General features: G+C 26.1%; 2 protein-coding genes across 2 annotated transcripts; both read right to left on the reverse strand.

The window, feature by feature from the left end:
* Nucleotides 1-1897: 1897 nt before the first annotated feature.
* LOC137827639 (agamous-like MADS-box protein AGL12) lies at nt 1898-10066 on the reverse strand. Its single transcript, XM_068633856.1, has 7 exons — nt 7986-10066; nt 7405-7486; nt 5206-5267; nt 4691-4790; nt 4549-4590; nt 2448-2489; nt 1898-2309 (listed from the first exon to the last, which is right to left on the reverse strand). Exons 1-7 carry the CDS (start codon nt 8165-8167, stop codon nt 2214-2216), a joined length of 606 nt encoding a protein of 201 aa, XP_068489957.1. The 5' UTR covers nt 8168-10066; the 3' UTR covers nt 1898-2213.
* An 823-nt stretch (nt 10067-10889) lies between these two features.
* On the reverse strand, nt 10890-15498 carry LOC137831549 (beta-fructofuranosidase, soluble isoenzyme I-like). Its single transcript, XM_068639273.1, has 6 exons — nt 15097-15498; nt 12848-13704; nt 12095-12256; nt 11788-11996; nt 11602-11689; nt 10890-11236 (listed from the first exon to the last, which is right to left on the reverse strand). The coding sequence occupies exons 1-6, from the start codon at nt 15470-15472 to the stop codon at nt 11042-11044; spliced, it is 1887 nt and encodes a 628-aa protein (XP_068495374.1). The 5' UTR covers nt 15473-15498; the 3' UTR covers nt 10890-11041.
* Nucleotides 15499-16963: the final 1465 nt, after the last annotated feature.

The following is a 16963-nucleotide window of genomic DNA, read 5'->3' on the forward strand; positions in this document are numbered from 1 at the left end:
GCATGCGTTTAAAAATTAGGCAGAAGAAGAAGAGCATGGCGTAGCAATAAGAGTGGGTGAATAATTAGAGTTTACAGTGAGACATTTTTTTAGTGCATATTTATGTTATTTGTGATTGAAGGAACGATAAAGTAAGATTGGTTCACACATAGGAACATGTCCATGTGAATGCTATTATGTGCTCTCATCCACTACATACACAAATCTAATTTCTGTCCCACCATGCATCAATATCATAAAAGCAACACCCACTCCATCGGCATATGCTATAGTATTTCATACTAAGTATGACAAATTTCTACCATGGAAAAAAAATATAAATGTTTATACATGAAAACCATTAAATAGAAACTAATTTTAGAGAAAAAATAATAATTAGTTGTTGTAGTGAGTAAATTAAAGATATTTTAGAAACTAAAAAAATTATTGATTTTTAAATTAATTTTTATTATTGATAAATAGTTTGTAAATTGGTATCTAATCAGCTATAAGTCTTTTGCTACCAAATTTAGAATCTTAATAATTTGTAGTTAAAATCTTTGTAGCTAATTAATTAGATACAAATTTAGAAATTATTTATCAATAATAGAAATTAATTTAAAAATCAATAATTTTTTTTAGTCTCTAATTTAGTCAATATAGCAACTAATTATTTGTTGTCTCTAAAATTGATTTCTATTTAATGATTTTCTTGTAGTGATATAATTATAATGTGGTTCGGAGTGAAATGAATTGTGACATTTTTTTACTGATAATAAATAAATTAAATTAAAATAATATTTAAGAGATGTGTCTCCTCTTATGCAGAAAAAAGTCAATAAATCTTCTAAATTTCATCTCTAAAGGACCCATTGGCACACTATGCTTCCGAACATATTTAACTAATTATAAAAAAAACTAGGCAGTTATAAAAATAAAAAAATAAAAAAAAAAATAGCAAAACTGGATCAAAAGTCTTTGGCATTTTTGGATCATTGTCAAATCTATACGATATGGTGTACAATTGTTAAATGGATAAACTTCATCTGAATATATACCTCTTCCAAAGCAATTTCTGATTAAGAATGAAGTGATTATCCATAATATTGTGACATTATAACTTCGAACTGCATTATTAATAATAAATGTGAAATTAGCATGTTGGAATTTAACTAAAATAAAATAATGTCTTGGTTCTATTTTTCTTATAGATATGGAGATTATCTGAAGTTTATGAAAGTCTAATACTTCCTTAAACCTCTTTAGAAAGTGGAGAAAATTATTAAATAGAAACCAATTTTTAGAGACTAAAATAATTAATTGTAATAGTAACTAAATTATAGATTATTTTAGAAAAAAAAAATTGGTTTCTAAATTAGTTTTTATTATTGTTAAATAGTTTCTAAATTGGTATCTAATTAGCAACCAAAGTTTTAGATACCAAATTTAGAAACTAAATAATTGGTAGTTAAAACCTTGGTTACTAATTAGATACTAATTTAGAAATTATTTAACAATAATATAAACTAATTTAGAAACCAATTTTTTTTTATAGTTTTTAAAATGGTCTCTAATTTAGTTACTATTGCAACTAATTATTTTGGTTTCTAAAAATTAATTTCTATTTCATGATTTTCTTGTAGTGTTAGTTGTTTAAGTTGATTTGTCTCGTTATGTCTAGAGACGAGTCATGTTTTGACGTAATTCATATAGATATACCGAGAGAGTATCATTTAACACTTCACATTACAACTTGGTTATTAAATATATATGTTGATTATTAAATATATATGTTGTTCCAAATATAAATATAATATAACCATTGTTTATATATTTTATTTTGTTTGTTTATAAGTGAAGATATTTAAGTGTCTTTCATAGTATTTATTTTAAACATAAAAACATAACACTTTGCCAATAAAACATACAAAATCATTACATACAATATCATTGTTACTCGTAAACTATTTTACATTATTGTCAATGACATAGAAAATATACTAGTCAGAATTCACACCTTTCTGACTTTTACATTATAAATTATAAACTTATTCGGAAAATATTGGAATAACACAACAATTAGTGTTACAAATTATTGTATAGTTTGCACACCATTTGGTAATAGCACAAGTGCAATGTTCATACTTTACTTTTAATGTTGTGAAACACAACACAGTCACCATATTTTTTTGCCTTTATTAAAGCCTATAATTAAAACATTATAGAACAACTCATTAATAGAGTTGAAAACTCCCATCTTGTATAATAAGTGGGTATGAAGCATCTGTAGCAAATTGAACAAAGTTATGAATTGCAGAATTCTCCACAATCTGTAAAATGTAAACATATATTAGAATGATTTTTTTGGAACAAAGTATAACTTTTCAACTTGTTTTTAAGCAAAATATGTACTTAAACTTGTTTTTTTAAGGAAAATGTGTACTTAATAAATAGAAATAAGGTATTACCTTAGCATGGAGATATTTATTTGCCTCTGTAAGTGTTCCCTCCTACAGTCCAAAAAGGTAAAAAGTTGGTTTTTGATAATATAAAAATATTAAGAATTACCCAAATACAAAAAAAAAAAAAATTAACATTCTAACAAAAATTGAACTTCCTTCTATTATATATTTTATCATGTTTGTTTAATTAGTTTTATACGTAGTTGTGTGTTTTGAAAGGTTTAAGTCGTTAATTATTTATTTTAATTTTTTAAGGTCTTATATATCGGTTATTTTTATCAGATAATACTAGTTTCACTTTTATTTTTTCATCTATTATTTTTTATTATTTTTCTATCTAATACTTTTTTGTTTTTATTTTTTTATCTAACATTATTTCAAAAGTAAAAAAAGAATTAATAAATTAAAAAAAAATTATAATTTTAACTTTGGATGCATTAAAAAATAAATGTATTAGTTGTAAAAAAATATTTTTAATGTTTAAAATAGTTGGAAATATAATTATTAAAAAAAGAAATAAATTTTTATAAAATAAAAATAATAAATAATAACTTAAGAATGTTTAGTTTAAAATTTATTTATTTTTTATAAAAAAGAAAATAAAAAATTAAACCTACAACGTAAAATTGAATTTATAAAAATAAATTGTATTTATTTTTATTATTATTGATGATCTAATTATATTAATTTTAAATAAAAAATATAATATATAACTTATGACATATATTTATATATAATTCATTATTTACATAATCTTTCACTTTAAATATAATTTGTTTCTTAATTTTTATTTTAAAAGTATAATTTATACATTTATTTTTTTGAAAGGTTTAATTCGCTAATTATTTTATTTTACATTTTGTAAGGCTTCATAAATCACTTTTTGTTTTAGATTTTCAAAAAAGTTAGTAAAAGAAAAGAAAGTTCTTTTACACTAGTTTTTTTTTCCACTTCCACGTTTTTTTTTAAATTAATATATACAAAATTGTAAAATAGAATAATAATATATTTAATTTTCAAGTGATTGTAGATTTTGTTTAAAAATATCATTGCTCTTAGTAGTAAGGGTTTTCTTTTCGTGAGATTTGCTTGTATGAATCTAGTATAAAATAGGTTGAACCTATACGAAGCAAAAGAAATTGAATTAAGCTCATTATTTGTATGAAAACATTTGTATAATCTTCTATTCGTGGATTACCATATAATTAATCTTAAAGTGTATTAAATACTAAGATGGTAAACTTGAATATATTTAAGAATTTTTTTATAAAAATAAAATAATTAAGCTAAACAATATAGTCTTAAAAAAATTAACAAGTAAAAGTTAAGTTTTTTAATATTAGATTAGTTTAAATCAAACTTAAAGGATTCACCTTTTTATAAGCCAAGTTTAAAATTCAAATATTTCGGTTTGTTTGGATTTATTTACACTCTATAGAAATCTATAACTTAAATCACTTTAAATATTTAAGGAATATTCAAATTTTTATCTAACAAAAATTAATTAAATATCCCAAAAACCAAGGGAGTAACTTTTTTATTGTATCAATTTGTATTCATTTTCTTTTGTTCTTTTAGATACCTATATTTTATTTTTATTATTTACCTCCTTTTTTCTAATAGTATATTCCAAATTCAATTTGTGTATAAAGTGGCGGAATGACTAATTAGTGTGTTTATTTTAACTGATCTGTTTATTTAAAAATAGTTTAACTTAAAATGTTTGAATACTGTTTTTGGTTTAGAGATGAAAGTATCTAATTAACTAATAAAATTTTAGCTACTAATTATTTTAGATTTTCAAATTAGTTGTTAAAATCGTAGTAACTAATTAGATAACAATTCAAAAATTAATTTATAAATTTTTTGAATAATAGAAATTATTTTAGATACAAATGATTTTTTTAGTGTCTAATTTAATTAATATAATGACTAATTATTTTTTCTTAAAATTAATTTTTATTTAATAATTTTTTTTAGTGATAATTTATGATACACCGAAATTAATTTATAAACATAATAGCAAGGATAGAAGTATGAGAAGGATAGAAGTATGAGAAGTAAAATATTTAGAAATATGAAAATTGAATAATAAATTTATGCTAACCTTGTCTTTCAATGCTTCAATTTCTTGTAACATGATGTTCGTCTGTTGTTCATCATATATACGTATACCAGTTAATCATCCATGTATAATACACAAATAATATACAAATATTTTTATTATATAATAAAATATTTTTCACTACCTTCATTGAGCGAATATGATATATCCAAGTTTCCAAATTCTTCTCTAGCACTTCTAGTTCATCCATCGTCGAAGTCTTGTTTCCAACTCCAAACAAATACCTAAATAATATATTTTTTACCAAACAAATATTTGTATAAGTGTAAATCTCATTTTATTTTATTAACAAATTTTATAAAATTGAATTAAACTTAAAATTTACTTTTTAATATAAAAATTGTATGATTTTTTAAAAATAGAATCTATATTTATTTGGTAAAACTGATTCACCTTTTAAAAGAAAACTAGAGAATTGTGTTATTCCAAGAACCAACTAAACATACCAAAAAACCATTTCATTTATATTGCTTCTCTAAACATAGTCAAATGTACTTTAAAAAAATCAAATCCCGATGAAAAACAAAATTAAGAAACTATTCTAAAAAAAATTTATTACATTGTGTACACAGAATTGTAGTATTCAGTTGGAAGATAAAAATAATATAATAAAATAAAATAATATTCGATATTGTGTACCTGATACTCTTTTGCAGTTTTTGGATTTCTTGTTTCAGCACATTAGATTCCTCTTTTGCATCCTATATAACAATTAAGATCATTAATAAACATTACAAGAAAATTATTAAATAAAAATTAATTTTAGAAATAAAAAATAATTAGTTGTTATAATGATTAAATTATATATTTTTTAGGAACTAAAAAAATTATTAGTAAAAAAATTATTGGTTTCTAAATTAATTTCTATTATTGATAAATAATTTATAAATTGGTATCTAATTAGTTATTAACGTTTTTGTTTCCAAATTTATAATCTAAATAATTGGTAGTTAAAACTATGATAACTAATTAAATACTAATTTAAAAACTTTTTATCAATAATATAAACTAATTTAAAAACTAATTATTTTTTTTATCTAAAAATTAGTTTTTATTTAAAAATTTCCTTAGAGTGAAACCATACAAAATAGATATACAATTAATGTAAAGTTACATGTATATATTAAATTTATGTTTATTTCATATGCTTCCTTGGTAGTATGTCTTTTTATGATAGAATCTAATAAAAAATTATTTTCTATATTTTGATATGGATTGATGAGAACTAATATGTGTAAGTGATTCAAATGCACATGAAAGTTAGATTCAAATGTTTAATTTCAGCACTCTAACTTATTTGATATTTTCTTAAATTATATTTATTCCAGTAGCTTAAATTCTAGCTTTTACATTTCAATCAAACTAATTTTAAATCAAAATGGATCAATATATGTGCAAAATTTCTATTATTTGAATAAATATCACTGTAAAAACAACCTCATATTATTTTAACTCATGTAGATATGATAATCTCATTTATCATTGTTTGCAACTTCAAGGAAAGGTAACTCTGAGAAAGGATTGTTGGAAGAATGAAGAATAAAATAACAAATGACAACAAAAAAAATAAAAAATAAAAACAAACAAAAAAAAATACAAGTGAAAAAACACTTAAATAAAGTTGTTCTGAGAGCACAACATATTTCATTATTTTTGTGATAGAATCTATATTTAAAATTGACTATTATAAAAAAAATATAATATATATATACGATAAATTTTATGTCAATTATAATAGAAAATAACCTAATATTGAGTTTTTTTTATTTATAAAAAAGTCATTATCTTTCTTTTCAATCATAGTTTCTAACTAAAACTATGCATTGTAATTTTTTGTTAGCAGTATCAAGTGAGAAAGAGGAGAAATTCGCATGAATAGTAAACACTTAATTTATTTAATTTTCTTGGCATTTAATATTTTTTTATCTTTTATTAATAGTGTAAAAAATTGGTTTTAAGAAAATATTTTTCTTTAAATATATACATAGACTATGTTTAGACAATTTTCATCCTGTGATGACAAGTACACTAGTTAAATAATTCATTGTTAAAGTATTATCTAATTCAAGGAATATTTACATGTTTGCTTGAAATTAAAATTAATTACTACATTTTTATATTTTTATCTCTGATCAATTTTAAATAGTTTACATGTTATAAAATGAAAAAAACGGTAATAAATATCATAAAAGGGCAAAAACATTTTTAATATTAAAAATATTTCACATATGCAGACTCCGTGACTATTTTCATATGTCTTTTCTTAGTGTTAATGAATTCTCAGTCAAATTAATTACAGTGAAACTTAATTTTTTTTTAAATAAACACTTTTACGAAAATACAAAATATAATAGTTTTTAAAGATTAAGATGTGTTAATGCAGTTCATAAACAGTGTTAATGTAGTATTTTAAACTAATTAAAAGGTTTCTGTAAATAAATAAAAAAATTGTGGAAGGAAATATAAGAAAACAGAGGAGGAGTGTGACTTACTCAAATAATTAAAAAAAATTGTGAAGTTTTACAGTGGTGGTGTTGTGGTTACTTGTTGATAAGGCATAATTAAGTGCAATGTAGTGTATGACACTTATACCCCTCTAACGAAATTTCTAAGGGAACAAAATATTTGAAGAATCTAACCTTGTATGCGACAAAATTTAGTGGACAGGGAACAAAACATTGGATGATTCCTTTGCATATTATAATGAGGATGACAATTAATGTTCCATTTTTTTTATGAGAAAATGGTTAACTATTTATTTTGTTGATTCTCCAATGGTAGTTGGAAATGATTGCAGAGAAAAAAAAAAAAACACAGAAAGAGAAATATGTTGTGTACCAGAAGAAGTGGTTGGGGTGGTGCTTCAGGAAGAGCCCCTCGTGTGAACTTCATGTACCTCTCAATCAGCCCTTGCATGGTTCTTTCATTTGCACAAAATGAAAGTGAAAAGTCAAATAATGGAAAATTAAACTTTAAATCTACTTCAATCTTAAAATTAATTTATAATTAATTTATAAGTAAAATTTATATCCATATAATCTCTAGGTATTACTTACTTCATTATACAATATTTAAACAATGATATAAAATAAAAATATTTTTATCATTTAATACAAAAATTAAAATTTAAGATAAAAAAAGAGAGTTATATATTTAAACAAAATTGTTAATGTATCATTTTTCTAACACAAAAATCAACTTATAAATAAAATTTACATTCATTTATATACTATAAATTGTCATAATCTTTAGTTGACATGGGATATCCAATAAAAAAAATAACTTACAAAGTAAAATTTGTATTCATTTACATACGATAAAATATCATAATCTTTAGTTTACGTAAGATTTCTAACTAAAAAATTAAAAAATTAAATTAAATTTAAAGTTTATATATAAATAAAGAGAAAGAAAAGAACCCTTTGGTGGCTAATTCGGTGAGTTTTCCATGGGCGGAGAAAATGAAAAGAGCAATTTCAGCATCGCACAGCACAGAGAGCTCCTTAGCCTTTTTAAGAAGCCCAGCTCGGCGCTTACAGAAGGTGACTTGTCTGTGCACTGGGTTCTCAATTCTCTTCAGCTGAACCTTTCCACGAGCCATCGATCGATCGATCTTCCTCAGATCTCTCTATCAATCAATTGTTGTTTTCTTCTTTCTGTGCGCTTATGCACACAACCTCCCACTAGTTTGAACTAGCTTCGAGGTTGCTGCAGCAGGTACGCAGTACCCTTTCTCAGTCTTTCTCTCCCAATTTTGCTTCAGTTTCTGCGATTCAACACCTTATATAACAAACCACCCTGTATTCTAGTATTTCGCCTCTTCCACGTAGCAACGGAATCACCACTTGTTCTTAATTACAATTAGTTTATTCTAACCAAACTTTACACCACACTAACTTTTTGTTAAATCTCTAATATCCATCACTTCCAAGTCTATGGATTCCAATTAATTTCATCATAAATCAAATCAAAGCATGTGATTCTAAAGCTGCTTCCGCCCATAGAATTTGGTTCATTTTATTAAAATATTTATGCACAAAGCTTTATTCCTCATTTTCTATGCGCGGAACTCTATATAGATTATACATATCCTGCTTCTTATGTTATAAATGCTACTCTGTTATGCACTACACTGCTTTTCAATGTGTACTACTCAATACATCAAATATAGTGATTTATAATATTTCATATGCTACGGGATGAGAATTATTAAATGACAGTTTACTTTATCGTTTAACATTAACTACACACATTATTATTATCTTTTAATTGTCAAATAACTATAAAAATAACTTTAATAATATATAGTTACTTCATAAGGTCTTTATCTAAAATAAATAGTTAATAATATTCTTTAATACTCTCGTGAAGTAGAATTGTCTTACTATTTATTTACTCATTGTATTCTCTTGAATTTGATCGGACATATACTCATCAAGTCAAAGTCAAATGTATCTCATTCTGGTCTAAATTGTGAGAAAATTCAAAGTAAATTAACCATGATGATATTTTAGACTATTATTATAAATCCCTACATAATTATGTTAGTGTAATAATGTGAATTTAGATAAATATATTATGAAGATCAATCTTATTAATGCACTATTAAAGTGATTTTAACTCACAGAATCCCTACCTCTTTGACTGCTCTAATTTACATGCACAATGTCCTTGATTATATTGCTTAAATATTCTGAATATATTACAGAATACTCTGATTTATATACATGATACCATAAAATGTTACATTAAAACCTAAGAAAGCAGTGTCAAAGATCCAAGTTCATGAAGGCTTATAAATAGATGACCACTCACAAGGAGTATCCCAACTCAAATTTTAGCACTATATTCACTATATACACAAAATTTGATGTTTTTACTGACTTGAAAGAAGATCATTCAGAACTCATCCAGATTCCGACCAACTTCATCTTGACGAAAACTTTCACTTATTAAATTATCAATATTCTTACTGACTTGAATATCGAAAAATGAAACCATTAAATAAAACAATTGAGAGAATTTACACCACTCAGAAACACCTGAAAAGAAATAAAAGTAAAAATATCATGTTTCAATAATACATTAAATTACTAATGTCTATCCAGGTGGATCCTATGGTGTGCTAGCTCTCAGCTGCCAAAACTTAGAACTTTGTCATTCCCATCATTCCAAAGCTGCAAACATAGAAGAAATGGGGTTGGAAATAAAACCAGGAATCAAGTAAAGCAGAAGAAAGTTAATGAAAAAATGGTATTGAGCTAAACTATTATTATATCACATCAAATCCAGAAACAATTCCCCTGATAGGCTCATATATATTCTCGTTATCACGTTATTCTCGTTTCACGTTAACTATAGTACAGAACGAGGAATCATATGAAATGAATATCAATTTCTATAGTCAAAATCAGAATTTTCTTGCATTCGTCAAATCATTCAATCTAATTTATATAATTTGTGATGGATGGCTTCAATCAAAATTGATGTAGGAATGTTTCTGAAAGAAAGCTGAGTGCCATTCGGTCTAATGAAACTCAATTTTATTTTATTTTTAATTCTTCCTCGTTGCCATTGCCCATTGTTTCTCTTGCTAGTTAGTTTATAAATAAATTATATTTGACAATACTTAGAGTTCTATATAACTTTTAAAAATTAAATGATATAAAAAATATTAAAATAATAGTAATGAGAATCGTAATATGATGTATAAAAAAATAAGTATCAATGTATCATTATCCTACATTAAGCGGATAAATAGGAATATTGCACCTATGTGTGGGAAAAATAATGATGCATGGTGTACTATATATGTGAACAATTTATTTTTTCAAAAATACTTTTATAAGAAATTAAAATTAAATTATGTACTAATTTATTAGAAAAACCATTAAATTTGTATTACTTTTTAAACAGTGAATTGAAGTGTAAGTTAAGAGTCTCGTACTTTAATGAAAATGAAAAATATATAATATATAAAAAAAGAAAGAAAAACATAAATTTATTGTCTTTAAGATATTTAGATTATAAGAGAGAAAGTGATTCTTTATTTTTATTTTGTTTTTAATGTGAATTGGTTCATGATTTATGCATATCAAACTTTTTCAACATGTTCCTTCAAAAAATTTAAAAAAAAAAAAAAAATATATATATATATATATATATATATATATATATATCAAACCAAACATAAAAAATTAAAGAAAAAATATCTTTAGAAAGATCTCCGTATATAATTCCTAGACTTTAATTACTTGAATAATCTCAAATAATGGGGCTATTAGGCCCTAACATTATATGGGAACTCAAGGTAAAACTTATAATTTTAATATAGAAAAAAGTTTCTTTCATATCGTGAACAATAAACTACATACATTTAACACTGTTAATAATAATATAATAATATATGGTATATGTCACAAGATTTTCATTGTTATTTTTTCCTAAGGAGGAATTATAGTTTTCACTTTCACAACTAGTGAAAGGGAAAGGGACGTATAAAAGCTGAATTCAATTGCCAAATCTTGAGTGAGGCCTTGATGTTTATGTCTGTTGCATTGTTGAACACAAACAATCTTGCAGCTTCGTATATTGCTTCTGTTGGATAAACCCTAGATGAGATCACAGTTCTTCCTCCTTGAGCAAAACTCTCAATGATTGAATGGTCCACCTGAGATCCTCATGTTCAAATTTAAGTGTCATCAACTTGCATAGTAATAATGGTAACCAACAAAACTATTCATGTGTAAGTATTCTTTGGTTCAAAAACCAAATTTATAGTTGTGAAAATTTATAGTTTGACTCAATTTTATAAAATCGGTCCAACAAAACAATTCATGTGTAGAGATTCTTTATAGTGATCAAAATAAAAGCGCAAAACAAATATATTTTATTAAGAAGTGAACTTTAAGTAACTCAATCTCATAAAATCAACTTACAAGATAAGATTTGCACTCACTTATATATTATGAAATGTTTATGCCTTAATCTCTAGTCGATTTGATATATCCAAACATATATCTTATTGACACTTACCAATACTCTCATCGATAATCTTTCATCGCCGACCACTGGTACTTCGCTTCCAAAAACGAGTTTTGAAACATCAGAAGCCTTTGAAGATCTACATTATCCAACAACATTTCATAGTATATAAATGAGACTATTGGAAGCGAGATGGTTTTTTTTAATGAAAGTAAGCAGATGAAAAGTGTATAGTACCTGGTTTCATCAACACAGAAGAAAGATGTGTTAGAAAGATGGAAATAAATTGGTGTCAGCTCAGAAAGTTTGTCATCTGCAATAGCCAGAATGCCAAATGGTCCCAAACTACTTCTGTCAAAAGCTCCATTTCCACACCCTACATTTTCCTTCTTCCCGGTACCTTTCGATGCTAAATATTCGATTTCGAATTCAGCAAATATGTCCAACTGAAAATATTTGGAGAAAATTTTGTATTGGTTTGCTATGCACAATTTATTATCATGCAGCAAGAACTAAGTGATTAGCTTAAATGGTATTAGCAAACCTGTGTGGCTGGGCCTATGTCCAGTGGTACAACTGAACCAGGCTTAACCACAACTTCTTCAAATTCATAACTTCTAAGCCTTAAGCTCTCTATTTCTTCCACTGGCCACTGAAGCAAATGAGTTTCAGTCTTCTTGTCAAACACCACTGTTCTTGGAATACTCTGATTTCCATAACAAAATCCAGGTGTGAGATCAAATCTATGTAGCATAGACACACGAACACTGATATGAGATATGATACGAAATTTGTATCCGAATCTATATATTATATAATTATGAATTATATAAATTAATAATAGAGATTTATGTGGATAAGTATGTTTCAGTCTTCTTAGCAGAAAGATGTTTCTTATTACTGGTTCAAAAGGATTTGTTCCTTATTATTATAATTATATTAAAAATTTATACAATAAATTTGAGTTTTCTAAAAATCAATATATTTTTTTATTTTAAAATTGTGTAAGAATCATGTTATAATGGTAAAAAATCCAACCCATATTTTTTGAATTAAATACATGTCCTATTAGTATCTTACAACAAGTATCGATATCCGACACGTGTGTTTGACACGGATATATCATTTAAGAGACGTGTCTAAGTCTCATAAGATCAAACTCATAACAACCTTAAATAGTTAAAAGAGTAAATTTAAATTAGATTCCTTTAAGTAAATTGGTGTGAAAATTACCTTAATTTTGATAGCAAAAACGTTATTGGTTATATGTTTGGGGGCAAAAAAGAATGTTCCATACCTGAAGAGATGCCCAACCCTTTTTGAGGTCAGCGGTTTCGCTGTCTGATTCGTTGATCCAACCCCACAGGACCCTTCTCTTTTTGTTTTGGTCATAAAATGTCTTTGACGCATAGAATCTTCCATAGTCCAACTTCAACCCGATACCCACATCCTTATTCGGGTCATCGGGCACCCATGTATCATTTTCAATGAAGTACCTCCCAATCGCATAATGATCCCCCCTAGTGTCATCCAAACTGGACTTCAACACATGTTTCACACCCGGCCCATTTACGGATGTATCCAGCCCATCAGGCCCATTTACCGAAACCGGGTAAAAGTCCACGCACTCCCACATACCCGTACCCGGAACTTCATGCATATACTCATCATTGAGTTCGTAGTGGATGAAATCTTGGGTTTTATACACCAACGAAAGCCCTGTCTGGTTCACCTTTGACCCAATAAGGACCCTCCATTTGTCATCTGGCCCAACCCACGCCGTTGTTGGGTCACGAAAATCCTTCGGCCCAATTCCTGGTGGGGGCAACACAACCGGGTTATCCGCGTATTTGACCCAATGAAGGAGGAGGGGATCGGATAGGTTGGCGGGGTACGCAAGATTTTGGACTTGCACGTTCTGATGAGTGTTACCGGTGTAGAGCATTACGATTCTGCCATCTGGCAAAAGCGTGGCTGATCCTGACCATACACCTTTTGCATCATACCAGGAATCTCGAAGCATCGCAATGGGAAGGTAGAGCCAGTGAATCAAGTCCGTTGATACAGCGTGGCCCCACGTTATGTTGCCAAACACAGCTGACTCAGGATTGTATTGGTAAAATATATGGTACCACCCCTTGTAAAACAATGGACCTGCATTGTTAAAATTTATTATTTTCACTATCATATTAACCTAATAATTTCTTTAATTTTTTTCGCAGAAACTTCCATATCTTTTTATTTCAAACTAACTGTTTCTAATAATAATATTGGTAATCACAAATCTAAAACATTCGTAAAAATATGAAAACTCTTAATTAGTGTGTAATCTGTCTTTTTTTTTATGTATTATTTGATATATATTAAAATTTTCACTTTGTGTATCTTGTATTGTTATTGGTCTAATTTAATAATAAATGTTATCTTTTATTTAAATATGACATCAATATACATTAATGTCCTTAAATATGAATGTCGATGAACAACCGATTTATATACAATATCGGACTTGACCCATAATACTACAACCTTCTAACTTTATACATAAATCCACGAGACTAAAAGCTAAATTCACTCTAACAATCTTCAATCAACTTACGTATCTCTTTAACATCGGACATCGGGATCAACCCATAATATTACGCTAGCATTTTTCAATTCAAAGTCACAAAATTCAAATTTTATAATTTTAACGTAAAAGTGAAACCATGCATATAGGTTATCAACTTTTTCCGTGACTAAATCTTGGTGACTAAAAATAAAGAAGCAAAATGATAAATATAAAGAGTAATTCCCAAATGAAAAGAACGTACCATTAGGATCTGAAGCAGATACAACCGAACATAGCAACCCAACACGACAAGAACACAGTGTTGGTTAGTTATAGAAAATAAAAACGAAAGGAATCAAAGAAATGAATAAAGTGGATCTTAGGTTTATATTGAAATAACTAGTAATTTACCCTACACTTATTTGCATTTGTAACTAAAAGGAGTTTTAACTGATTTAAACACAATAGTAAAAGATAGAATAGATTACTAAGAAGTGAACTTAATTTTCAATAAATTTTCGTTATAATAAATTTAATATTATATTATAAAATAAAATTTTCATTAAATTATGTATTTTCAAAATGTCATTATCTCTAGTGAAAAATATATTTTTTAGATAAACTAAAAACATATATATATACGTAATTTTTTTAATGAAAGTTTTCATTTTAGGTATCACTATGCAACTTGACATCTCAGCTAAGCTGACACCTCAAGTAACAACAATCATCTGCCATCACATAAAAAAAGTATTATTAAAAAAAGAAAAAAGAAAGAAAATACAAAAATATGGAGGACTAGACTAAAACTCACATGTTAACAAAAACGATACATAGATAGACTATACATATTCATAAAAAATTCTAAGAAGAGACTAGATGGAAGTCTATTATTGGTTTATACCAATGAAATGATTCTCTATGAATGAACCCTAAATTAGCCAACTTATCAGCATATACATTTTCCTCACGTAATTGAGCAAAGGTTTAGGTACTATAGATATTACCGTTCATCCAGTTTTTTTGAGGTTGAAAATGAAAAGCTGTTCTTTGCCACGATAGCATGGCATTTGTCCAATTATATGAACCTTTCTGCCACAGATAAGGATTTGACTTGGCTGAAACTCCTTCTGCAACACCTCTGGGAAACAATGGCAGGGAATTTTCCTCCCTTCTGAAAGCCTTCTGAAGATTATGGATATGCAGGCTTATGAAGAGTGCAGCCAATGGCATGAGAAAAAGCACTGAAACAATGAAAAGAAGGGTACCCTTTTGTGGTCTTCCTCCACTTTCCATTGTTGGGGAAGTTGGAGGAATCAGCAATGGAATTTGTGAATCAGGGTTCATTGTCTTTGTCTTTGTCTTCTTCATATGATATGTGTAGCTGAAATCAGACCAAATATATTTATGATGATGAAGCTTATATATTTATACACATATACACACAACTGTACCAAAATCATGGACAGCTAGGCTTCTTTATTTCTTATGGATATGCCTTTATATATTATTTTATGCCAACTTAAAAAGTACACACTGGTTTTTATCATAAATGCACACTTTTATTCACTTTTCTTCATTTTTAAGAGTATTTTTTTTTCAGCCATTCACAAAATTTAAATTTAATTTTTTTTATACAAACTCTCGTGTTAGATATTATTATATAATTTAACATCTCAGTTAAACTTATATTTCAATTAACAACAATTATATATCATTACATGAGAAATATTATTAAAAAAATATAAAAAATAAAAAATAAAATCAAAATTTATATATTAAAAAAAATAATACAGAAAAAATATATATATTTTTAAAAAATTCTAAAAACAAACTAAATAAAAATCTATTATATCAATATAATAATTATTTATGAATAAAGAAAGACAGCACGTAACTTCATTTTCTTGGACGGCTATACTGAAAATTAAAATAATACTATATGCTTGTGTAGGTCAAATAATTGGTTGAAAATAGCTTATCATAAGTTCAAATGTAAACAGTTTTTCTGCTTTGGATTGCAAAATGGGAACACATGTTTGCTCCTTTCCAGAGTTTTTCTTTTCCATTTAAATCTATCGAATATTTATTTTATAATTGTTTGGGAGTCAAGATTAATAACAGTTTAAATTTTTTTTTTTTCTTATTCTCTTCTTTAAGAACAAAATCATGATAAAATATCTATTTTCAAAATAGATAATATGTCAGATACGATCATCTTAACAATGTTATCTCAAATTTATTTATGAAAATAAAGATTTGATTTTTTTTATCAAATAAAGTATAAATAAAATTAATTCATTTGAGTTTCCATTCATCTTTTAGAATAAAACTGTTTATTAAACCTATATTAGTCAATTTAAAAATAATTGTATCAGTGGTTGGCAATAAAATTAAATCATAACCTAGTTAAGTGAGTTGAACTCAAATTATAATACTTTTATAAATCAAAACTCAACTTTCTATTTAACCTTTTTTTTTGTTCAAATTATAAATTTAAATGGGGTGGTGACAGTTTGGCTAGCACGTAGGCTTCATAGTTTTAGATTTAATATGTTAAAGCATGTTTAAATTAAAATATTATTGTTAATTATTTTTAAAACATAAGACATTTAGATGTTTGAATACTTTTTTTTCTGTTTCTTAACACGTATCCTTATAATACGTTTATTTTAATAGGCCTTAAGAATTCATAGAAACAAATATTATTAGTATTAAAATAATATTTGTCTAATGAAAATTAAACTGTTGGTAATGTGAAAGTCGATACTAATAATATTATTATATTAATCATAAAAAAACAATGTGATCTTATAAGATAAGGTCGGTTTACTCATAAAGTGACTTCTTTTGTCTTTGGCT

This window comes from Phaseolus vulgaris, chromosome 11 (assembly GCF_000499845.2).
Source record: "Phaseolus vulgaris cultivar G19833 chromosome 11, P. vulgaris v2.0, whole genome shotgun sequence".
Taxonomy (NCBI): Eukaryota; Viridiplantae; Streptophyta; class Magnoliopsida; order Fabales; family Fabaceae; genus Phaseolus; species Phaseolus vulgaris.